At 49.3% G+C, this 26,247-nt stretch overlaps 1 protein-coding gene across 5 annotated transcripts in view; it reads right to left on the bottom strand.

Moving 5' to 3' along the window:
- Positions 1-13,677: 13,677 nt before the first annotated feature.
- ADCYAP1R1 (ADCYAP receptor type I) overlaps positions 13,678-26,247 on the bottom strand; it is a 57,035-nt gene continuing 44,465 nt past the window's right edge. For 2 of the 5 annotated variants that reach the window (XM_034669993.1, XM_034670003.1), the window contains 3 exons: positions 21,402-21,531; positions 20,046-20,087; positions 18,302-18,490 (listed from right to left, as the gene is read on the bottom strand). In XM_034669993.1, the coding sequence (XP_034525884.1) occupies positions 18,302-18,490; positions 20,046-20,087; positions 21,402-21,531 (361 nt within the window). Of the gene's footprint in view, positions 18,491-20,045; positions 20,088-21,401; positions 21,532-24,664; positions 24,749-26,247 lie in introns of all 5 variants that reach the window. The other 3 variants (XM_034669989.1, XM_034669999.1, XM_011225033.3) reach the window with 3 other exon arrangements.

Below are 26,247 nucleotides of genomic sequence, written 5' to 3'. Positions count from 1 at the left end.
GACATGGGGGGAGAGCCCAACCAAGGTGAGCAAAGTCATCCACAGATGCATGAGAGGACCCAGCAGAAACCACAAGAACCACCCAGCTGATCCCAGCCCAAATTGCCAGTCTTCAGAATCATGAGCTAAATAAAATCTAAGTTTTGGAGTGGTTTGTGATACAGCAATAGATAACTGATATAAACATTATGGCTAAATTGCATATAAAAAATGTATATTTCCTGACTGCATAAGAAATCATGATACCAAAAAAAGGGGGGGTGGGGGGAGTACAGTTGAAGGATAAGCCAGATGGAATTAAGGACGTTGGTCCTTCTCGTGTTGCCAGTCAGAGGACTCTTGATTTCTTTCCGGACTAGCTAATCCCAATTGAAACTAACTCTATTCCATCATTAGTACATTCTAGTTAAGCAGAGATGAAATTTTAATAAACTGCAATTCCTGTTGTTACCACACTTGCCTAAGTCCTCATTTATTTCCCACCTAATTTATTGTAACAGCTGATTTTTCTTCCTCTAAATTTATTTCTACTCCAATTTATATTGTTGTCTACAATCAGACCAAGTGTCTTTTTTTTATGTCTTTTTCTATATGCTGCTCCCCTGCTCAAAATGCTTCAGAATCTTTGTTTCCTATTGCATAAAAAGGTCTCTGAAAATTTTTAAAAATTGAAAAAACTGATAAATTGGACTTCATAAAAATTTTTAAAAGTCTGTTTTTCTAATGATGCTGTTAAGAAAATGAAGACAAGCCACAGACTAGGAGAACATATGTGTAAAACACGTAACTGGTGAAGAACTTGTATGAAGAGTTTTTTTCAAAAAACTCTCAGAACTCAATAGTAAGGAAACAACCCAATTATTTTTGAAAAAGGGGTTATATGAGCAGACATTTAACCAAAGGAATGATATAAGTGGCAAGTAAACACATGAAAAAAATATTCATCAGTATAATTCATTAGGAAAATACAGACGAAAACTGCAAGGAATAGCACTATATGCCTATTAGAAGGGCTTTTTAAAAAAATTACCAACATCAGGTGCTGGTGAGGATTCAGAGCAACTGGAACTCTCATGTGCTCCTGCCGGCTGTGCGAAATGGCATAGAGCCTTTAGGAAGAAGGTTGATGATTTCTTACAAATGGTAGCATATTTGCACCTTAAAATTATACACCTTCAGCATATTTGCACCTTAAAATTATACACAGTCGTTTAAAATAGCTCATCACAAAAGCTAAAGTGAAATATTAAAAAAAATGCTGAGGACAGATTAAGTATAAAAGATAGAATCTATGATAGTGCTTACTTACATAAAACAAATACAGCTTAAGTTGGATAAAGTTAAGAAAAACTGAACTTCTACTATTTACATTTGTTAGTTGTAGTCGTAAAGCCTGAATTTATGGACCCTCCCAAGTGTGTCTGATCAAATGGATTCAAAGCTAGTTACAACAATGTTTCTCTTTTCTAGTGGTGTTTCATTTTTTAACCTTTTAAAAAAAGAGTTTTATTGAGATGCAATGTACAAGCAATTCACCTATTTAAAATGTACCATTCAATGATTTTTTTGTGTACTCACAGATATTTGCAACTATCATCACAATTTTAGAACATTTTCATCATTTCAAATAAACAAATACCTCCAAGCATTTTCACTCTCATCCCTCCGTGTTCACAACCCTCCCCCAGCCCTAAGTAAGCATAACCTTTGTGTCTCCACAGATTTCCCTGTTCTGGACAATTCATACGGATAGAGCAGGTGATCCTGGGCCTTTTGTGCTTGGCTTCTTTCACTCAGCACAACATTTTCAAGGTCTATCCACATTGTAACACATGTCAGAACTTCATTCCTTTATAAGGCCAAACAATATCCCATTGTATGGCTATACCACATTTTGTTTATCTATTCATCAGGTGATGGACATTTGGGTAGTTACGATAGCCTTTTGGCTATTGTAAATAATGCTGCTAGAAATGATCATATAAAAGGTTTTTTAAATCTTTATTCTTTCTCAATATAGAAATTTATAGCTATAAATATTCTCCTCTAAGCCCTGCTTTAGCTGCATAATATAAGTTTTTGGTATGCTGTATCTTCATTTTCATTCATCTCTAAGTGGTTTCTGGCTTCTTTTGATTTCTTCTTTGACCCACAGGTTATTTGGGAGTATGCTGTCTAATTTCCATAAATTTGTGAGTTTCCCAGTTCTTTTCCTGCTATTGAATTCTGATTTCATTCCACCGTGGCTGGAGAGCACACTTCATATTATTTCTATCCTTTTACATTCATTCAGGTTTATTTTATGGACTAGCAGATGGTCCGTCCTGTGCACTTGAAAAGAATGTATATTCTCTAGTGGGGTGGAGGGTTCTATACATGTTAGGTCTAGTTTGATTTATTACGTGGGTCGAGGCTTCCATTTCCTTATTGATCTTCTGTCTAGTTGATTTGTCCATTATTGAAAGTAGGGGCATTGATGTCTCCAACTATTGCTATTGAACTATTTCTCTCTGCAATTCGGTCAGTTTTACTTCATGCACTTTAGTGCTCTACTATTAGATGCATGTCTTCCTGATTGATGGACCCTTGTTTCAGTATAAGATCTTTGTCTGTGTGGTCTGATACCAGTGTAGCCACTCCAGCTTTCCTGTGGCAGCTGTTCACATGACGTCCCTTTGCTCATCCTTTTACTTTCCATCTACCCGTTGCCTAGAATCTAAAGTGTGTCTCCTGGAGGCAGTATAGAGCTGGATCATGTTTTTTAATCCAAACCGATAATCTCTGCCTTTTGATGCAATTGTTTATTCTAACTTTTTTATTGTAAGATAAACACAGATACAGAAATGATACAAAAATGTATAAATTATAAGGTAAAAACCCTCATTGCCAGCACCCAGAACTTTCTTTAGCTGCTTCAGAAGCCCCCTCATGTGGCATTCCATTCAGTCTTGCACCTGCCCCCCAAAATAATGACTATCCTGACTTTTATAGTAATCATTTCCCTGACTTCTCTGAAGTTTTATTACACCAGTGTATATCCATAGATACTATAGTTTAGCCTCTCCTGTTTCTTTTTACCTGGTAAGTTTCTTCTTGAAAGCTGTATGGTTTGGTTCAAGCTGGCCTACCTCAAATGAGTATGGAAACAGGATTCAGCCTTGTTCAGAAGGTCTAGGAAGTCAAGAATCAAACATCTTGCAGGACCACAAAAGCTAAATGTCTGCTACGTGCATACTAAATTGTGTTTGAACAGAGGCAGAAAGTCAAAATGGGGCAGGAACAAAAGATTCAGGCCAGAGAAGAATCAAAGAAATGGGGGATATGCGATCCTCAGTCCCCTCCTGCCCCCTGCCGTCAGCCTGAGGTAATGCCCATTGCCATCCGGGATCACCAGCTGGAAATGGGGTCTGGAGGCTGGAACAGATGGGTTCTACCCTCCTCCACAAAACACAAACATATTTCCCAACCTTCAGAGGCAGAGGTAAGTAGCCACTTAGCTGAGACCTAAGATAGAGTGAGAGCCTGTGCTAGGAGACAGGAACCGTAAGGGCAGGATGGAGAGTCTGGGACCACCGTACCTGATCTATGACATTGGAGAGCAGAGCACAGCGTTTCCAAGAATCAGATTGTCAATCAGCCTTCTAGTGAATCCCAAAAACTGATAAATGGGGGCCAGGGATTACTAATCCCCAAGACCATCTACGGGTTCCCAAAACGATGCCCACAGGAAGTAAGCTGCTGACACAGAGCAGCACCTGGAGGAGGAGACTTCTCCCAGAACTCGCTCTCCAAGGTAGCTCTGGAGGACGAGGCATGAGGGAAATCCCTCCAGGTGAAGCCGAGGGCAGCTGGGAATGGTGAATGGCAGGGCGGGGGAGGAGGGCACAGAGAACCACAAGGATCTGGGAACACCATCCTCTCCAGAAGAGCTGAGAACATGTGCTGCCTGCAGTGGATGTGGACAGCCAGCCCACTATCTCCTGAACCAGGTCTGGGCCATTCAACACTGGGAATACTGGGAAGGCACTGGAATGGGGTGAACACCCCCAAAGAACCTCCTGGGAGGTGGGGAAAGGACTTGTATGATGTACTCTAACAACCAAATGAGGAAAAGTTCCAGATGTTCCAGAAACATCCCCAGCGTTTGACATCCAGCCCTCTGGACCGCACTACGCTGCCCTGTGTCCAGTCCTAGTGCCGCCATCAGAGACGGAGTCCTGGAGGATCTGGGCCTGGGAGCAATCCTTCAACCTGTGCTAATAAGAAAAAACTCAGCTTAACAAAATCAGCTTTAGAAAATCAACTCAACAGAGCCAGGAAGCGACTCTCGCTATATCTCAGTGCTGGGCAGTATTAGGTAAACTGAAGTGCAGAGCAGTCTCCTTCTTCAGAAAGACTGAAGAGCTTTCAAGGAAAGAAAAACCCAGTCTCAAAGTCCACTTTGGAACTTTCGGGGCGTTTTTGATCATCACAATGAGAGCTGGAGTGCAATGGGCATCTATCCAGCAGGGGCCGAGAACAGTGGACATCCTGCGATATACAGGGCAGGTCTGCACGCTGAGCAACAGCTCCACACCCTGCACAGCTTTCCAGCATCCTAACAGGCCCTTGTGTAAGCAAAACATGCAGGTTTTTACTTAAAACCTGGGCCAGAAGAGGTTGATGTTTAAACCTGGACCAAGAACATAACTCCTGTTTATACTTAGATGAAAAGTATAAGGGACAGAGTTTTAAAATACATTGCGTATCCCAGGAAACCAACTGCTTTGTTAATCAAGGGAGGATTAAACCCTCGTCAAAAACTCTACCAAGATTGGGACGTCTGGGTGGCTCAGTCAGTTAAGCGTCTGGCTCTTGGTTTCAGCTCAGGTCATGATCTCAGCATCCCGGGATGGAGCCCCAAGTCAGGCTCCGTGCTCAGCTGGGACTCTGCTTGAGGATTCTTTCTCTCCCTCTCCCTCTGCCCCTCTCCCCACTCGTGCGTGTTAAGCACACAATCTCTCTCTCTAAAAACAAAACAGACCAACAAACCAACAAAACTACCAAGATGTGTTCCAAATCTTAGATAATCTTGCAACGGCTGTATTTGTGGTGATAAGATGCACGGGGACAAGGGTCTATTTCTGTATGTCTGCTCGTGTTGTCAGCTGAGGGCATTTATTTATTGAATATATATCATTACACTCTAATGTCCCTTTCTTTCTCCTTTATACAGTTAGACCATTCTATTGCTTCTTAAAAATTTAAGTAAATATATATGCATATATATACACACACATATATACTATGAATTTCATTTTAGGAAAGTAAAATGAGTGCATCAATCATAATGTACTAATTACACCACAGAAACCAACAATGCCGTGTTAATCTCTGTGATTTAAATCAACCAAGGTTTGTTTCTGGCACAAATGTCATGTCTACATTGGTCTTTGCTCCTGCAGAGGGAAGAGGAACATGGCAAATCCTCCATGACTCTTGAATGCTTCAGTAGCAAAGTGGCCTGGCTCACTTCTGTTCATGGTTCATTGGCTAGTGCACGTCATGTGGCCATGCCTGACTTTGAGGACTGGGGTGAAAGCCATCCAATTTCTTCCTCATAAAGAGAAGGATCAAAATATTTAGGAAAGCCCTAATAGCCACCCGAAGTGTGATGAGAAAAGAATGCTGGATTTCATAGGATTGGTAACTGCTGCTTTAGGAAGATCGTATCCCATGCAAATTATAGAAGAAGAAAGAAACATTGTCTCTAAAGTCGTTCTGCCAATCCAGTGATCATGAGAGCCTTTGTGGAAGAGGTGAGATGTGAAAGGGTTGCCTTTTGGTTATTGGGAACAGAGGAGAATATTTCAAAAGCAGACTTGGTGGAAGATGGGAGCTGGAGAAAGAAATATGTTGAACATCTACTCTGTGCAGGCAAGAGGGGGAAACTAGATGTGAGATTTCTGTGTAGAAGCGATTTGATCTGGGGCGCCTGGGTGGCACAGCGGTTAAGCATCTGCCTTCGGCTTAGAGCATGATCTCGGCGTTATGGGATCGAGCCCCACATCAGGCTCCTCCGCTATAAGCCTGCTTCTTCCTCTCCCACTCCCCCTGGCTTGTGTTCCCTCTCTCGCGCTGTCTCTATCTCTGTCGAATAAATAAATAAATAATCTTTAAAAAAAAAAAAAAGAAGAAGCAGCAGCAGCGATTTGCCCTAAGTCACATACTTTGGGATCAGGCCTGGCTATCTCGAAAGCCCTGGGGGGTTCTTTAAATTCCCCAGGCAGCCACTGAACAGAAGAGGCTGAGCAAAGGCACCGTGCTAGAAAGGGCATGGGGCTTGTCTATGGAGAGAGGACTGTAGCCTGGCCTTTGAGGATCATAACTAAGGCAAGCAAGTAGGAATTAAAAAGGAAGTCACTTATGTCCACAAATGTCACTGGTTAACTCCTGTGCAGTAAAATTTGTTTTGTGCCCATCAGGCACAGAAAGATGATTAAAACCCACCCCTGCCTGGGAGAGCTTCCAGGTCAGTAGGAGATTTTAGCTCCTAAGGCCACAGGTCTTAGGAAGCCTCATTAGATCAAAGGACAATGCAGCCCCAGGACATTGGCATGGAGAATGAACTGTTAGTCATGCAGGACGAGTAAAGCCTGGGCTCCCACTTGCCTTTGCACCATTTGTCAGGTGACCACAGGCATTCACTACCAGCGATGGCAGAGACTTACCTCCTACTGGTTTCCACCATCCCTGGTCCTCTAAAGGGACTCTTGGCTCTGAATCCAGAGGCTAAATGAAATACTGCAGTGCCTTAAATAGGAAAGCCTAGAGAATGTTCCAAGATCCCAAACACAGCATTTCTCAGGAAGTCTTTGAAAAACACTTGGTGGTCAATGCCATGGTTTCAAATAACTATCCAGAGCAGGAGTTGACACTGACTGGACCTGAACCATTGGATGTAAAGAATTAGAAGGTCCAAGTTTTGGGAAAATTGTAGGAAAGAAAGTTGGTGACATTAACTAGCTGGCATGTTTTATTTTCACTACAGAACCTACCTGATTTTATCTTATCGTCCATCATCTGTTTTCTCATCTCTTTCCCTCCCACTAGAATGCATGTGCTAGGGATCACAGACTTTGCCATATTTGCTGCTGTGTCCCTGAGGCCTGGGGGAGTGCCCAGTTCAGAGAAGGCCCTCAGTCAGTATGTGTCTGTGGAATGAACAGTCATCTCTAACGGGCTCAAATCTAACTGAACCTTCCAGGCACGTTTTCCTCATCCTGAGAATAGACCATTGCTTGGATTCTATAGAAGCTGAGCCTGAAACGGAGAATCTGGAGCAGGTAACTGATCGAGGGGGTGCCCTCCGGAGAACCTGTCGGGGAATGAGGACAGCAGGGAGCGGCAGAGGAAGGGGCTGGGCAGAGATGTCATCTCAGCTGAATGAGACCCCTCCCGCCCCTGCAGGGAGCTTGGCATGTGCACTGCACCACCAGAGGCAAGGGGCTGGGCTGTCACACCCCTCTGTCAGTCGGTCTCTGGCCACAGGCCACGCCAAATGGAAGTATGGAGGGAGGGTGGTGTTACCCCTTGGGCGTCCTTCAGCGATCCTCTGGAGAAGGGAGCAGGAGGGTTCCATTAGCAGCCCACACCTGCAGCAACTGGACCTGGGTGGACAACAATAGCATCTTCCAGGACACATCTCCCTGTGTGCCTTCCTTCAGCTGATTTATTCACTTCTTCACAAACAGCAAGCTCCTTGGGATCAGAGTCTTTATCTCTTTCACCTTCGTGTCCTTGAGGGAGGACACAGCAAACCCCTCAGTGGAAATCTGAGGAACGAATGAACGAGTAAATGAGTATATTCATGTTTACAACTGAGTGTGAAAATCCTTACGCCCATATTCGCTTCCTAAATGACACCAAACATATGTTTCTTATATTTATGTGGGCTTCAGAAATAAACTTTCTGTATGATCGGGGTGGGGGAAGTGAGCTTATGTTTCACAACCGAAAACGCAAAGGGTAAAACCCACTGCCAAATCCTCTCTGGGTCACATTCTCTTCACAGGCGATTTAAGATGTAAGTTTTTCCTCCCGATGTTAATTATGGTAAATATTTTAGCTTGCTCTTGCCCCTCATTATCTCATTTATGAGTCATTGTGTGGAAACAAGCCCGGTTGGCTGAGAAATCCACGCTGGGAAGAGCTCCTGCAATTTCGAGAAGGGAGCACCGCTCTGCCGTGTTGATAACTGAGTGACCAGCAGGGGGCAGTGCAGACCCACGCCCTGATTTTCCTCCCACTGAAACCAAGATCAGGGAGCTTGCCTCTGGACATTTTGGTTCTCAGTGCCTGGGCTTTTTATATTTGCTGCTGCCTCACCTGCTCATTCGGGTTAAATGACAGGTTGAGTCATGACCTGTTGTAAGTATTTCTCGAGATGTAGAAGAATGAGGAGGCAGAGCCAACCCCCAGGCCATTTGCAGAGCCCAGGACGCCAATTTTCCGCACTCTCCGCTTCCATGTGGCCTGCATCGTGGGCCAGTCTTGTATCCTGGTGTTGCTGGGGGACTCAGCGCAGCCTGGGTCTCACTTCTTCAGCCTTTCCAATGGTTCTATGAGCCTCTAATGCCCCTGTTAAAACTCCTCATACTTGAAATACCCACAATAGCTTCTCTTTTCCTGACTCCCGGCTGATAAATTCAGTGACGTTAAAAGTTGACCCTTCTGTAACAGAACTCTTTGAGTCTCCTCTCCAGTCTGCCCACCTGTCCTCCTCATCTCCATGAAAGGCGCCCCCACCCCAGCCATTGCTCAAGCCAAGAACCTGATCATCGTCTTTCCCTTATCATGCCCAACCCAAGAGCAACTCCTGTTGGTTTGAGCTCCAAATGCCCCCAATCCAGTCGTTTCTCACTATGTCCACAGCTACAGCTGCACCCCAGTCTAAAAATCATCCTTCTCATCTGGACAATGGCAGCAGCCTCCAGATCAGCCTCCAGTCCATTCTCTGTAACGCAGCCAGAGTCATTTGAACATATAAACTGCACGACCTAACTCTCCAGAATAAAACTCTCCCAAGACTTCCCACTGCTCTTGAGAAATATTCCAGATTTTTTTATCATGGCCTACAAGATGCTACTTGACCTGGTCACTGCCTGCTTCCCAAACCTCATGACCCTCTTCCTGACTTGTTGCACTCATTGCTTTATCTTTTAAATCTCTCCTGATTTCCATCACCTGGAGATTTCCCTTTCTTGCATTAGTTCTGCTAGATTTCTAAACATATACATATGTGTTTGAATTCATCCAGAATTTCTATGTATTTGAAATTGAAGTTTGCTTATCACTGTTTTTACCAGACATTCTAGCCACACTGGTCTTTTTTCTATTTCTAGAAACACCACTAAGTCTGTGCCTACATCTTTGCACTTTCCAGATCATTACCCTTTTGATCTTTGAATAACCCTATCCTTGTCTTTTAGGTCTCAACTCAAATGTCACCTTCTTGAGAGATCTGTCTGGAGCACCCTATTAAAATCTTCTCTATCCCATTACTTTGTTTGGTTTTATATATAGCACTACCTGAAATTATCTTATTATTTATTTGCCTATTTACTCTCTGCTTTCCTGATTAGAATGTATTCCCTACCAGAAAAACAAAATCTTATCCTTCATTCATGGTTTTATCCCAGGCATCTAAAGCACATAGAACTTAATAGACATGCCATTAAGCATGCACGAGCGCTCAAACTCAGTGTGACTTCAGTACAAAATTCTATGAGAAAACATTAGAGAGATATTTAACCAGATTTGGGATCATAGGAAGCTTTTCAGAAGAAAGTGAAGAAGGCTTTGCTAATACTACTTTCTTTGTTTCTAATGACATCTTTTTTCTCTCTTCAGAGCCATTTGTTCATTACTTGGGCTCAAGAGCAATTGTCTTGGAAAAGTGTGCTTACCAAACCCCTCCTCCAGCTATTATCAGGTGCCTCTAACAGTCAAAATACTATATGTTACAAAAGACTGAAAACCAGACACCATCTCACATATTGGGTAATGTTGAACTGACCATGAGCATTTTGGGGATCTAGCTAAAGAAAAGTTAAGTTAGAGATACATTCAGTTTGGGTTACAATTAAGTAGTGTACCATTGCTTCATTATATAGTTAGATTATTACTAAGTCATCTAGGAATGCTTTTATGTTTCATTCAACATTACATGCAAAAACAGAGGACTAGAGATCACATCATAATATGAAACTGTCTGGCATTGTGATTAGTTGTGGAGAAATAAAGTTTGATGTATATGGAGTCAGGCACTAGTCTGTGAAAATAATCTTCCAATCATCAGATATGTAAAATTTTAAGTGGGGGATTCTGTTCTCATTGGTACTGAGCCCAAATTATCAATAATAAAACACATATTTTGATGAATCATGTGACAGAACTGTATTTCAATTATCTGTATAGAGAATGATAGAAAAATTATTATCCAATAAAGATATAATCCAAGAGTGAATAGCCCCAAAATAGACAAAAATGTCATAATTAATACAAATATTTTATATTTTTTTGATTTTGAAATATTTGTTATAGTTATCAACTTTTCTCATTCTAAAAAGAAAGTCATTTTATACCTGTTTTAAGTCAAGTCTTTGGATTTTTTAATTAAAGAGGACCCCCTCCCCAAAATTATATGTGTTTCAGATCCTATAAATCCTGGATCTATCTGCCTTTGTTCAAGTCGGATAAGTCGGCCACACAAAGATTTGACTCTCAAGTAGGTGTAGTATCTTGGAACTGTCTGTGGTGCTGGACCTGAGGGTCCCTCAGCTCTCTCCATGGTACTTATTGCACAACCCTCCCACACACACCTATGCCAATAGACTGTGCCTGGAGATGAAGAGTTGGGATTATCAGCTGAGGTCATGGTTAATGAATACGAATGAGTGCTTTTGCCCATGGAGAGAGTGTCTAAAAAGAAGAGGGTTGAGGAGAAAACCACAGGTGATTCTCTAGTGTCAGGGAAACCCAAAGGACCAAAGGATAGGGACACCAAAGAAGTATAAGCTCAAGGAAAACACTGAGCACTCAAGCCATGCCTGAATCTAGATTAAGGGCAGAGAGGAGGGACCCAGGGTGGAGGAAAGCAAGTAAAGAGAATAGAATAAACTGGGGGGAGGGACTGTCTGGAAGGGGAACAAGAGAGAATAGGTGACCTGAGAGAAAGCCCGGAGGGCCAGAACAAAGACCCTTTCCATTGAGCTGGTGGGACTTCAAATCCCTATGAGTTGGAATAGATGTAAATGATGATTTTGTACCAGTCTTCTGGCATCCGTGAGTATATGTAGCTGACTATCAGAATATTTTTTCAGTTTGTCTTTGCTTTTGCTTTGGAATGGGCACTCAGTTTCTTTGCAAGCTGGGCTTATTTGGACAATGAGAGAAAGTCAGTGTCTAGCCTTCCTGAATGGATTTCATCCAGCTTCACCTGCTGAGACTGGGCCCCCTAAGCATTTGGATGCTGCTGTGGGAGTTGTGATCTGGAGGGCAGTGGAATCTTAGAAGCCAGCCAATTTCCATGGGAAACATGAGAAATGCTCAACAAAGGACCAGACCAGGGCTGGGAGAGCCAACACTGATGCACGTTTATTACAGTGGCCTGGGAAGAAAAGTCGATTAAAATTATGGTGCTGATATCTGTGCTTGTCCTCCTCCTCTTAGGAAGTTAATCATTGTCCAGGTCCAAGGTTCACAAAAAGGGACTGTGATGTCCAGCCAGTGTCCTTGGTAGAATGTCCAGAACAATGGTTCTAAAGTATTGTCTCCAGACCAAAGCAGCCGCAGTGGCAGCACCTGGGAACTTTTTAAAAATGCAAATTATCAGGGAGGCCCTACCTCAGACCTACTGGATCAGAAATTTGGGTACAGCAATCCATGTTTTAACAACCCCTCAGGTGATTCTGGTGCATACTAATACTTGAGAACCACTGGGTACCCGAGAGGAATTGCTCACATTACCAGTAGCAAACAGCATCATCAGGAATAACCAGGGTCGAAGACATTCTTTTAAGAGGCTTGGGAGAAACGAGGGCTGGCACAGTTGACAGATGTGGTGAAGGGGTAGGACAGGATTTAACAAGTTTGTAGACTGAGTAGTCTGATGATCTTCAGAGTTGCCAAGAAATTCAAGTCTATACAGAATTCAAGGCTTTCAGCTTACTTTTGGCTCCTTATCTTTGCTTCTTGAATGAGACCTCCCTCTAAGACTGAAACCTATGGAACCTCAATTTATCCTGGTCAAGCCAGTGAGGATGTTTTTCTAGACACTAGAGAAGTCTTCAGCCTGAGCGGTCAGCAGTCCCACACGCAAAGAGATTGATTTTCACCCACTGAGGGTGGGTTCCATTTTGGAAGCAGCTCAAGATATCTGCTAAGTGAGTCATATGATATAGCCTGGGAATATCCTTTGGGGTTCAAAGAAGATGCAGACCTGGAGAGGAAAGAGCAGGGGCAATCTTAGGAAGCAGAAACAGCTGGGGAACAGCCCCACTAGACACCTGGTGCATTTGGCAAGTGGCCTATCTAGTTGTAGGACTCGCACGTTATCTGGTTGGGATTTCTCTTTCCATTGGCTTGACTTCTTCATCTAGGCCCACCTGATCCCTGGAGGGAGCTGGCTCTGCAACGGCTGTAGACCTCAGGCCTGCTGTAATGTGCATTTGTTATTTTAAGACTTTTTAATACTATTGTTAAGTTTAGAAAATTTCCAGATTTAGGAGACTGACTTCCCCAAGGTAGAATCCAGAAACATCAAATTTCCAGCTGGAACACAGCCAACCTAATGGACTCCTGTGAGGCTCTGATTCAGAGGTGAGAGACTTGAGGAAAGAGGCTGCATGTGGAGTCTGATTTGCTCGTGAGTTCGGCAGCCAAGCTATCTGCTCTCAAAGCTGGTAACTGTAAGGGTGGGTCCCTGGCATGGAGGAGACCTCGCTGGGCTGGGGGCAGCAGCAGACAGCTCTGTCACCACAACTGTGGCATGCTCAGGCTTGAGACAACTTGCTGGTTTCTGCAGCCTCAAGAGAGTTCTAGGAGATGCCGAATATCTTTCCCCTAAACCCCTTTTCTGATTTGTCAGACAAGACTATCTTCTGTTGCTAGCGACTGTACATTCTGAATAATATAAAAAATGAGCCCTGGAGGTTATGACAATCGAGGAAATGGAGGTTCCCTGGAACTAGTTAACTGGTCTGGCACGGGCTGACAGCTCTGAATATCCAGAGGGGGTGGGACTCTGGCAGCCAGTGACGCCCCTGTGCTTACCTGGAATGAAATGCTCACCGTAGGCAAGCTTTGAGGTATCTGGTAGCCATGCTCATAAAACAACATAAGGCTATAGGGTGTCAAAAACCATAGGGTGAGTTACTTCCCTTTCTAAGAACTCAAAACATCCAACAGACCTTGATCCCATTCAGTCTGCATGGTCCTTGCAGGTCCTTTTGTGGCCATGACTTGGCTCTCCCAAGCCCGTAGTTCTAAGCTCATCCATGCTTGTTCTCGCACCTCCCCTTGGAATCCAGAAGACCACAGGACTGTATAGACTGGATTACTCTGGGTGGTCAGATTTCCTCCCCTCCCACCCCCTCTCCTCCCTGCCCACCACTTCTGCCAAGTTACAGCCACCAGGAAAAATGATAAGACATTTATTGAGTCATCTACAGCAGGTTGACATCCTTAAAATCCCAGACAAGGTTGTGAGCACAGCGTTAATGGCGGCAGCGGTAGCAGTGAGGTCCTCGGGGCTTATCTTTATTGTGGGAGATGAAACACAGAGGCGCCTGGTTCCACAAGTGAGCCTGGAGCCACGTCTGGGATGCTGGGGACTGCCCCACTTCAGCCCTCGCAAGGGCAAACCACAGAACACGGACACGAGACAAGACACAAATGGCCAAACACAGACACATCCCAGGACCTCACATTAAGGGAAAGAAGAAAGGAGCACATAGCCCACTTAAGGAACGCCCCAGATCCTTGAAGGATTCCCACGGAGGTGACAAGGAAATCACCACCCACATGAAATTCTCCCCATTCTAACCCCAAGAGCAATTGAATCAGTTGACAGAGATAAGTCTGGAGTTCTGTGTCCATCACAGCCAACCGGCCTCCCCCTTGCCCCCAGTGCTGGTGGTTTTACAAATGGGGCCAAGGCTAACCCAGAATGGCTCAAAGCAGTTGACAAACAGCATGGGGTCCCTTTCAGGGATCTTTGCCCCAGTAACCAGCCCATACCTGTGTAGTTTCCAAAGCCCTCTACACACAAGGATGTCTCACTTCAACCTCATCCCTGGGCTGGGGAGCAGACTGCAAATCATGTCCTCCCATTTCTCAGATTAGGAAGCAATGGCTCAAAGAGGCTGAGCCTTGGAGGACAGAGCAGGTAGAGAACCCCAGGCTAGAACACAGTTCTCCCCAAGCCACACTGACTCCATTGCTCTTCCTGCAATTTGGAGTCCTAACAACTTCTGTAGCCAGAGCCCCTTGCTTGCACAAGACTGAATGTTTTCTGTATGGATGCTTTATTCTGGCTCACGGGCAGGGTTGGGCCCACACTGGTGGGCCTATTGCCTCATTCAGGCTCATAAAGCGTATTAGATCCCAACACAGTACAGGCACCATGCTAAGCCTGCCGGTAAGTGATTTCTCATCAGTCCAATGGGGACGTTTGACCTGCACATCAGTTTTTCTTCCCACCTCTAGTGCTTTGTGAGTCTCCCTAAAGATACATGGGGAAGGGGTCAAGGCCAAACAGCAGTCGCTGGCAAAGCTGGGAGAAGCCCAGGTTCCCCACTCCCTGCTCAGAACTCTTCTGGCAGGCTTCCATGGTCACTGGGCTCAAGGACGAATTTATGATGACAAAGCACTCACTACTTTCACTTTGGAGTGGCCTTGAGGGGGTCAAGGGTACTCACAGAATCACAAAGAAAGCCTCTTCCAGCTTTCCTTCCAGGAAGGGAAAGGGTCAGATGGAGGAGGTGAGTCAGCACACTTGGTGGGTGATGACGTGTATTTCAAGCCTTGGGCCCAGCTCCAGCTCCCTGGCCCTGTTCTCTGAAGAAGCTGGTTTGGGGAGGGGTGAAGGTAAGAAAAGGAATCACTGCAGACCACTGGATGGGTCAAGGAGGGTCACGGAGCCACCCACTGAGAGAGAAAATGTGGCTTGGCTTCGGGTATTGTAGGGGGTTAAGAAGACCCCAGTGCTGGGGACCACCAAGAAGCTACTGAACCCTCCCAACCCCCGAATCACACACTCTGCCCTCTCACATGTTCCTTGACAGTCTCAGCATCCCTAACTTGGAATCCCATTTCCCCCAGGGTTGGAGACCCTCTCCAAACATGGCCTGTCCCATAGCAGAATATTCATAAAAGTTGTTGAAAAATCTCTTCATTCCAAGAAGAACTCAGCCTCCCCTGGGTGACTGTTGCCCTTTAGGATTGCATAAAACCAGGAAAAAAAAAAACCCTCTTGGTAATGACCTTCTAGAGTTATGGAGTTGGATAACTCCGCTCCTCTCCAGCCTAACCAAAGCCCTCAAACCCCTCCCCGCTCACCACCACTTCTTACCCTTTCCCAGGCAGGCAAATACAATCTTTGCCTGGGCCCATTCCCAGTAAGTAGATGGCTGGTATTTAGACAGAGAATTCCAGGGATGCAATGGGCTATACAAAACAGCTAGTCAGCTAGTCCTACTGCCCATTTTACAGATTTGAAAACAAAGACTCAGAGAGGGCAGGGTTTTGTCCAGACCTTATTCTATCCCCCCACTGCCTATGACCCTGCAGGCCAGCTGCCTAACCTTCTGGAGCATTCAAAATACATTGGGTACATCTGTTCACAAGACGGGCAATAATTCGTTCAGACAGAAAAACCACCAACAAACCAAAAGGAACCTGGAACCTCTACAAGGATGCAACCCAGGGCTCAGGCGGCAGCACGGCACATGGGATTCAGGGCTCCTGATGGTTTTGCTGTTTTGGGATGATATATATATACATAAAATCAAAGTCTCTTTTTCCACAGTGAAGCAGAGCTGCTGGTGGGGACAGGGACGAAGAAATGAGGTCCACTCAGGGCACTGCTCCTAGGATCTGGAGGTGGCTACTGCCCAAGCAGCTGTGGCAACCTGCCCGGGCAAGGGACATGGCTGGATCTGCACATCACGCCCGAGGCCCCTGTCCAATTGTCCCTGGCGTGATTCCTCCCTCCAGCCCACCAGCTTCCACTGTGGTGTCCCAATGGAAGAGACAGATGTTTCCTTTCTAAGAAAGGGAGAAAAAATGGCATTCTTCCCTCCCTCCCCGTATACACAAACACGTACACTTCAAAACCTCAGATGATACGCATAGCAATGATGCATGCCCTTTTACCTGCTTAGTTTTGAACGGGAGAATTACTGAAGTGCAGAGCTTGGAGAAGCTTTCGAAGTCATTGCATCTCACAAATGGAGCAACTGAGGCTCCATTGAGGCTCAATGGAGCAACAGGGAGCCCTGCGTTCACAGTCTCAGCAGTATGAGCCCAACTGGGGCAGATTCTAGGTTTGCTAAAGACCCAGGGGTCCACAGTGCTTCACTGGCCGAAGACACAGGGCTCTTCTCTAAACCATGCCACTAAGTCCTTCTCCAGTCATCTCGAGGCTCTCTCCAAACACGGACCCCCAAATCCCCTAGGCCCTGTCCTCTTTATAAAACCAAGCTAAGCAGCATTCCCTCTCCACCCAAGTTCCCCAAGCATTCCAGAACATGATCACGAAACAAGTCTACAAACACACTTGGACAGGAACGACACCAAAAGTTGACATGGAATGAAATGGGCCCCCCACATGGGCCACGGCACTCTAGCACTTTCTTACACCTTCCCCCAACCTGGTTCTGCCCCATTTTGAATTTTTAGGCTGTGGCCAATCAACTTGTGACTGGAGAACCACAACGGGAGCTGGGGAGCTGCCATGCCTTCCATCTGCGGCTTCTTCTAACAGGCATGGTGGGTGTGGTTCCCCTCCCAACGCCCTATGCCACTCGAGCATCTGTGGCGATTCAATGCCAAAAATACACAGAGGGAAGTCTTCGCAAAGGTCTCAGAGATAGTTCAGTAGCTGAGCCCAAGCCCAAGGAGCTGGTGGCTGGGGCTCCTCATTGTCCATGAAGGTGGGGGGAAGGGGAGTTCTGAGGGCCCTGACTCGGGCACAAGGAGGTAAGGTGCTTCGGGATTCACTGACATCACAGGAAGGCGGCTGGTTTGTCCTATTCATGGCTTTGACTTAAGAAGGAATGAGGAGGGGGAGGGCTTAGGGGTTCCTTGTGGTAGGTATGTGTGGGGAGCAATCTCTCTGAGGCATGTGTCTCTCATCTCCCGCAGCTGATGCCTGGGGATGGAAGGGTAGAAGGGAGGCTACCAGAGAACCCCCGCCCACCTTGAGTCGGGAGTAAAATAATGGAGCCAGTGAAGGTCTTCTTCCACGGGCCCCCAAACTCTTTCCATCTCCTTTCCAATCACATCCACAGTTCTGGATCTTGGCAACTTTTCTTCTACCAAATGAAGAGCACCAGAACGTTCCGGGACCCTTAGCCCCACACCCAAAATGAAGTCTCTGATTGGAAGAGCCCTGCAGCTGTCCACTGCCCTGATACCCAAGAGCTGGGCACCTGGACACCGAGATGCTGGGTGCGGAAGACGAGGGAGTCTCGGCTCAGGTCTCGCCTCCACTAAAGGATGCTCTGGGCATCTAAGCCCGACCTCTGGCAGGCATCAGGGATGGGGCCAGGCCTGAGAAGGGCCTCAGGTGGCAAGCAGACTCAAGGAGTCCACACTGGAAGTCAGACACTGTGGGGGCTGTCGGGCAGGCCCCACCCCAACCCCCCAAAGCAAGGTCGTCAGCCTCAGCTCACAAGGCCTCATTCGCAGGGTCAAGGAAATCACTAAGGATGGTGGAAACAGGGTAGGGTGAAGCTGGGGACTTGCTTGAGGTGAGCAAGGACAGTGGGGTCAAGGGGTAGGGATGAGACAATTTTTCAAGATTGGTGGAGTATTTACAGGTCTGCGATCAGGGCCCAGGGGCCCACGGTGGGTGGGGCCAGCGCCAAACGGGGAGGGGTGATTCCCGAGTGCGCCCTGCATCCTTCTCCCACCTCGGGGAGCCTGGCCTCCAGCCCAGGGCCTGCCCGAAGTGAGAAAAGAAGCACAACATGCGTGGGCCGGCGCCTGCCAGCAGCCCCAGCCTGTGTACGGAGGAGAGGAGGAGGGGAGGGTGGGCTCAGGTGGCCAGGTTGTCAGCCGGGAGGCCGGACATGCGGATCTGGGAGCTGCTCTTGCTCAGGATGGAGAGCTGGGTGCCCCCGTTCACCCCGCTGCTGGCCAGGGACGGGTGCCGGTGCTTGAAGTCCACAGCAAAGTAGCGGTTCACCTTCCAGCTCCGCCATTTACGCTTGATCTCCGCCTGCACCTGCAGGGAGCAACTTGGACAGTCACTTCCGGACAGGCGGCGGGCGTCTCCAGCCTCATCTAACTGACTGCTCTGCCGGGACCCCTCCCAGGTTGCCACTGCCACCTCCTGCAATACCCACCGACCCAAGTGGCAGCTCGCAGCCCTCAAGGCCACCAAGGGGAAAGGAATGCCTCTGAGAAGCTGACCTCAGGCCCTTTTCCCAAGTCACTGTCTGAGCAAGGCCCTCGAATGGATTCTTGTTCTCTGCGGGCCTCTGGTCCTGGGCCTTGGCACTCCACAGGCAGTGACTAGTTCACAGGGCCTTTCAAGGAATCTTAAAAAGCAGGCACTTGGGGCAGAGAGATCAGGGAAGGAACCCCCCCTCTCTCAGACCATTAACAGTAGGCTGCACATCAGAATTACCCAGAGAGCTTTGCAAATCCAGATGCCCCGACCATATCCCAGAACAATGACATCACAATCTCTGGGGTAAGGCATCCATCTGTTGTAAAGCTTCCCCAGGGATCCCAATATGCAGTCAGGCTCGGGGACCACTAGCTAAGGTGCTGTCTGGGTGAACACACCCCCATGTTGTTCTTAGCATGGTATAGACAGGGCATGGCCAGCTTCCGCCTCCATATGCCCGCCCCCCTCAGTCCAATACCTCTGTGTGGAGCATGGACTGCATGACTGCAAGTGAGTGGTCCCAGCACCCGGCCCTCCAGTTCCAGCTCCCACCTCCCCCATGGGTCTCCTGGCAAGCTCCACGTGCCCCCACTCCCTTCCTCCCCCAGTGGCTCCCTGCGGGGCTCTGCCGCCTCTCCTTATCTTTCTGTAGGTTGTCTTGGCCATCTCTGAACCCAGTCTTCTTGTTTCTCATATGCAAAAAGGGCAAGAGCCTCCTGAAGTCACGCAGCCATGACCCAGACACAGGTGCAATGACTCCTGGCAACTCTCCACACCCGTCCCGCCCATTCAGCCCCCACTCCTTTCCCAGCCCCTCTGTTCTGGACTCTATTCAAAAACATCACCGTAACAGACTGGAGCAGGAGGCCCTAAGACCATAGCTCTGGAAATGGAACACTGCGAGAAGGTTCCAGGCCTTTCCCGGGGTCTCCCCCAAGTCCCCAGAATCCCCACTCTACAGAGGATGGGTTTGGGCAGGCAGGTGGGCCTGCGGGGGGCAGTGCTGAACTTTGGGCAGCTCCCCACTTGGCACCCCTGCCCGGCACAGCCTCATGAACTACAGGTACCATTTTCTGTGCCTCGTTCTTCTTCTCTTTCCATTTCTTTTTTCTAAGGTGTATCTTACAGTGCGAGCCCTGCCAGACAGTTAACTCCTTTACAAGTCCAGCTGATGCCTTGCACAGCAGGCAAGGTGGGAGAGATTCTGGCACAGGGCGGAGGCTGCCAGGAGACCCTAGCACCACTGCCCTCCCCACCTCCAGGTGCTGGGAGCCTGGCAGTGCCCTGGTCGGGAGAATCAGCTCTGGTGGGCAGCAGGCTATGCCCCTGTCTGCTCCCCAGCAATTCCCACCTCCACTGCTAAGGAGCCAGAGGGCCAGAATCTTACCTCCCCGTTCAGAAAACAGTAGAGAACAGCCACCACAAAGCCCTAGGGAGAGACAGCAAAAATAACCTGAGAATGCTAGCAAGGGACCTTGTGCACAGGGAGCATGGGAGGCAGTGGAAATGGGGAATGACACCAGGAAGCAGAAACATCCAATGACCTGGGTGGGGGGCCCCCTGCCCAGGAATCTGGGAGATGGGAAAAGTTCTGCTGCACCAAGATGGCCACGCCCAGGAACCCAAGTGGCTACACCCTGGCTTTGGGTCCCACATTCCCTACGTCAGATCCTTCCCATCCCCAAGGCCCAGCTCTACCCCCAGGATGTTCTCTGGGCTCCCTAACCAGACTGCAGGACCCTGATGGTGGCATCACTCCAGGACAGAACAGACCTGTGAATTTATCCCCATTCCCTCCCCATCCCACTCTTTCTCGGCCAGACACTCTTAACCACAGCACACAGAGCACCATGAGTAACTGCTTGACACAGAGTAGGCAGCTAGCTGCTCTGCATATGATCTTTACTCTTTGCATTTAGAATTCCTGTGCTAAGACAGGAATCCCGGGCTCTGACTCCCAGGCTGGGACTGCGTCCTCACAACTCCCAGCCATGCCAGACTTAAGAAACCTAACAGGTAAAATGGCCTTGAATTAAAACCGGGGGAGGGAGAGATAATGTCAGATACCCAGAGTAAGCTTCTGACCTTCAAGAAGCTGGGTCAGAGAGCCGGCTTAGGGAGAGGTGCTCTATCTGGGGACACTCAGGGTTACCACTGCTACCTTCACTGACCCACTTGTGCAGACATCTGTTTATTCACTCACTACGCATCCTCACACCAACTCGCTCACTCCTTCACTCACACGTTGACAACCCCATCTACTTATGCTTTCAGGCATGGACTCATGGTCCCCCCACTCGCTATTCCCTAGATCATTTATATCTCTCTTTGCTCATCCACCTGTTTGGCCCTCTGTGGCCAGATCCTGTGCTGGGGACCCCAACGTAGGTAAGACAGAGCTCCAGCACTCATAAGAGGCCTGGTCTACAGGCTGGAGTCAGGATGTGGACACGGAGGTCTCAGGACAACACCCTGCTCACACCCCAGGCTGAAGGTGAGGGATGGGGGCCCAAGGGAGGCCTTGCTCATAACACCCAGAAGCAACCACAGGAAGAGATCAGTATGTGTTCTCATAGGAGCCCACAGGGTAGACAGCAGAAGGGGCTCTCCCAGCTCCCTTCTCTTCTAGGGCTCCTATTTCAGGGACAGAACACAAGGCTGAATCTAGGTTAAAGAAGTTAGAACCACTGGCAGGTTAGGGGTCAGAGCCCCCCCTCCCACCTGCCACACCCACCACGCCTACCTGGAAGGAGCCCAGCCCCAGCTCAAACACAAGTCTCTCCCTCTTGCTGACATTCTCCGGGGAGAAGGCGAAAACCGTGTAGTGGATTCCAAAAAGCGGAATGAGCAGCAGGGTGGACCGGGCTAGCCGTCTGTCAGGAGAGAGCAAAATAACCGCTGTTGGGGCTACCAGGTCTTGATACGGGAGCCAGGGAAGGCAGAGACACTAGTTCCAGCCCCCCGTTATCCCCAGAGCCAGGGCTCCTGTCCACAGACTGTCTCAGGATTCTCTCCCAGTGCGTGGGGCCTGGGGGAGATGGTGGCCAACACAGCACGGCTTCCAGAACCCGCTCACAGGTTTTGGGCAGACATCCCATCCCTCTAGGCCATGTCAGTATCCTGTAGAACCATAAAAATGCACATGCGAGTGTCTGTAAACCACACACCTCCGTGGGAGGTACAAAACCCTTGGGAAAAGTGAAATCAGGACCCATAGAGGGATGGGATTGGGAAGGTTTAAGAGACATCATGGGCCCTCAAACAAAGCAAACTATCTCCTGCTCTGGATGGAAGTTCCACGTGCCAAAAAGAGCAGCCCCTGGGGGGCCAGAGGCAGTGGGCTTTTCTGAGTCTGGGGTTGCCACACTCATGGAAAGTGATGGGGAAGTGCTGAGGAGGGAGGGGGTGGGGGGCACAGGGGTTGGCTACAGAAGGAGAGGTTCTGGAGGGATCCAAGGAAGGATTTACTGACCCTGGGAATAAACAAACACCAACTAAGCCAGAGGAAACTACCGCCTGGGAAACAGTCAAGGGAGAGGAGGCTGTCTGCTTGGAGCTTGAGGAGGAAGGGAGAGATCGAGCCAAGGGGACCACCATGCATGCTGGCTGCCCTTCTGGGATTCCTCTGCTTGCCTCTGGCTACTAGGCCCAGTGAGGTGGGGCTCCACTCTGAGCAGAGGGGGCACAGAACCCGTGGTATGACGTCCAAAGGGTCCACATGGTATGGACTTGTTTCTGTCAGAAAGGGTGTTCCCAGAGGGTCTCCAAGAGTAGGACCCCATCTTTGCCCACTGCAGGGTACCAGCTCCCGCTGGATCTCCTGGAAGAGCTAGCCCTGCCCCTGCAGGGGCGGTCTGCCCCCTGGGCCATCGGAGTGGGGGGGCTAAGTGGGAGGTTCTGCTCCCTTCCCTCTCAGTTCTGTCCATGGCGGTGGACAGTGGGGGGGGGGTAGGGGGAATGGGCCTTTGATTTGGGACAGTGACACATGTGCCCTGCTCTTTTCCCATCCCAGCCTTTCTGGGAGTCAATGTTCTGTTGAATGTGGGGCCTCCAGATTTCAGAGAAGGTGAATCCATGGGGTCCGTGTGAGGCCCTTCGCTTCCCAGTTTTGACTGAGAGGGAAGGAAGGAGAGAGGGGGAAGGGAAGTAAAAAAAGCAGAGAAGGAGACACAGAGGAAGGGGGAGGAGTAGCCTGAGAAAACCTTCAGGTAGACCAAGGCTCGGCCCTGGAAGCAAGAAGCCCCATGCGTGCAGGGGCCCGCCCCTTCCACCCCTGCCCACCAGCAGCTGGTTCTGCAGGACCCGGGTGCCCTGGACCAGAGCTGGCACCAACAGGATGGGAGTACGTCCCACTCCGAGCCCAGGTGTGGTCCTCGAGTGGTCTGTGGCTCCTTGAAAGTGGGCACAGTGCTTCCCTTACCAGTTGCCTTCCCCAGCCAGCTTGTGCCAGGCTGGGGGCTCACACTCAGAAGGGGCCTGACCAGGAAGGGATAAACGAACACGCAGGCCATGGGAAAGCCTCAGGTCCTTCTCATCTCTGTGTCCCCTGTGGCTGGCACCAGAGGCAGCGGGGGGTGATGGCTGAAGAACAAAAGCCCAAAAAGAAGTGGCCAGTGGCCTGGAAACACAGGCGTGCGGGTACCTGGGGGCCCCTCTATGACCCTGGCCAAAGCGGGGTACCTAACCAGCAAAGTTTAAGTGAAGGGGCTGGAGAGGAAAGATGACCCTGGGACACACCTGTGGTCCCTGCCCTCCTCCCTCTCTCCTTCCATAGGCCCGTTTACAGGGATTCGTCCCTGCAGTTTGAAAGATCTTAGAAACCAAGAGGCCAAACCTCTCTAGCTTTCATGAGGCAGTGGATGGATGGGTTCAGCGTGTGAGAAGCAGGGACTTTCGAGACATGAGCTCAGGCCCTTCCCTGTCCCTGGCCAGGTGGCAAAAGGAAGCAAGGGCAAAACTTTACCTCCCTGGTGGACTTGCAGCAGTCCTGGAATGGTTGGGGACTTCTGCCAGGGACCCAGGGCATCCCGGACACCCCTCTGGTAGATAGGGCGGGGGTGGGGGGGCGCAGACAAGGAGGCCACAGGAGCCCGAAGTTCTGGGGCCTCTATACTTCAGAGCTGACCAGAGGCCTTGGAATGGAGCCACATGGTGTGAGCCCTGGGACCCCTTTGAATACAGTCACAGAATCACCCTACGATCTGATTAAGCCACAGAGACGGTGACACGTGCATCGGCCTCTGTCCTTCCACCCCAAGGAGGCATAAATGGGCAGAAGAGCCCTAAAAAACACAAGGAAGAGCTTCCAGCGTTCAGAGCCGCCCAAATTACGGTGGGCTCCCCCACTTCAAGGGACTTCCAAACGAAGACTGGTCTTCAGTTAGAGATGCCCTGGGGCCCTAGTGCTTAGGACTCCCTGGGTTCAAATCCTCACCCTGCCAGGTGATTTGACCTTGAGCGAGTACTTGCCCTCTCTGTGTTCATTTTTCTCATCTGTAAAATGAGGATATTACAAGGACCCACTTCAAAGGGTCATTGTGGGGATTAAGCCACTTGGCACATGAAGTGTGAGTGAGGTTCCTTGGGGTGAGGGTCCTGTCCCACGCAGGGGAACAGTCTATAGGAACTCAAGCTCTAAGGCTCTTAGAAATAATTCAGCAGTTGCAAAGACTGAAGCCCAGAGAAGTGGGGGATTCAGGGGAAACCACACATCATGGCAGCAGCAAGAAGCCTTCCACGTCTCAGCACCAGGCAAGCCCCTGCTGCTCCCACAGGGCCCGCAGCTCTGTCCACCCAACCAATGCCCCCCATCTCGCCCTGATGGCTTGAGGTTGCAGAGAACTCACAAGACACACAGACATCAACATGCAACAGTGGCAGAAAGCGCTGGGCCAGAGGCACGGGCTCGCTCTCCGCCCTCATCCAGCCGGCAGGTGCAAGCTCGGGGCGGCATGCGGCCCCCTCCCCTCCAGGACTCCCGGCCACGGCCACGCCACGCACACTTACAGAGTTATGGTGGACAGTTCTGACATCTTGCAGGAGTGCTGCTGAGCCCGCTGTGGCTTGCAGTAGCATTTCTGCACGCAGCTGCTGGGTGTGACAAGATCAGCACTTCTGTCAGCTGGGGGCACCGGGCAATGGAGGAACTGAGGAGGACCTAGAGCGACGCGTGGCTCGGGGGAAGGCAGAGGAGCCCAGGTGCGGAGACAGGGCGGGGGCGGTGACACGGAAGAGAAGGAGGAAGCCAGGGGCCAAGACATGGTCAGCTCTGGACAGAGAAACGCATGCCCAGACGTGTACAGGTGTGTGCACGGATACGTACGCACACAGCGAGCACTCACACTGGGTCCACAGCAGGTAAGGGGAGCTGGAGGGCACGTGGGCTCTGAAGGTGGGAGCGGGCCTGGGTCTCAAGCAGGGGCCCGGAAGCTGTCTGCTGAGTCAGCGCCAGGCTCACGGCATGGTCTTGCCGGAGGTCGCTCAGCAAGATGGGCAGCTGGAAACGCATGCCATGGACCTCGTGCCGCCTAGCCTGGCCGACCCAGCCTGAATCAGGCCCGTCCTGGGCGTGGGGGCCCACTACACCTCTCATCTTGTGCCTGAACCTCCTCCTCTCTGAGCTCCCAGGCAGCTCAGTGGGGGCATGCAGGGGCCACAGAGGTGGGATGGGTGGAAGAGATGGCTCATTAACCTAAATCCAGTAGGACAGCCATGACCCACCTGCAGCTATGTGAGTTAGAACTAAATCAAATTAGAAATCCACTTTCCTCAGTTACCCTAGCCACATCGCAAGGGCTCAACAGCCACACATAGCTACTGGCTCCCACATTGGACAGCATGGTCTAGAGCCTGTTCATCCCTGCCGAGAGTTCTAAGGCACAGCTCTGGGCTCGATTTCCTGATCAAAGTTCAGCAGGTGGGGGCTGAAGGCTGAGAAGGGCACCTTTCGGGCGCTGGCCCACTGCCTGCAGAAACAAGTCATCTTAAAGGTGGAGTCCCCTCCCTATCTTAAAAAGGAGCCCCGGCTGCCAGGCTTGCTCTGTGTTCCACTGGGTGAGGCATAGGGCTTCCACCTCAGAGAGGTCAGGCAGCATTTCCATCTGTTCGAGCTCTTCACGGTCCTGCTTATGCTTGGGTGGGAACAAGCCGCAGGCACTTCTTTTCCTTCTCTGATAAACATGTAAGACCTGGATCGAGAGCTGCATCATGTCGCCAGAGGGCCAAAGAGCAGTCTTCTCCACAAACCCTCCTCAGGTACCAGGTGGCACCGAGCCCTTAGTACCTGCTGGTGACCTGAGCTGAGGGGATCTGATGCACATGAGAACAGAGACACATGAAGAGACCAGACCTTGGGCATTCACCGCTTCGTCATTTGTGATTCCAGCTCTTTGAGAGTAAGTCTGAAGGTCCTTGACATGTGGACACACGTCATTTTGCGGAGGCAAGAATCGGAGTCACACACTTCAAAAATGAGGCAAGCTGAGGTCCCTGCCCCCCACCACTAGGACCCTTGCCTCTCTCATGTGCGTGGTTCTCATTTAATAACCAGTGCCTCTCCCCTCACACTGCGCAGTGGGGTGGGCACTACT

The sequence above is a fragment of the Ailuropoda melanoleuca genome, chromosome 1 (genome assembly GCF_002007445.2).
Source record: "Ailuropoda melanoleuca isolate Jingjing chromosome 1, ASM200744v2, whole genome shotgun sequence".
Taxonomy (NCBI): domain Eukaryota; kingdom Metazoa; phylum Chordata; class Mammalia; order Carnivora; family Ursidae; genus Ailuropoda; species Ailuropoda melanoleuca.
The sequence above is the reverse complement of the archived record's forward strand: the minus strand, read 5'-3'. Positions and strand labels throughout refer to the sequence as shown.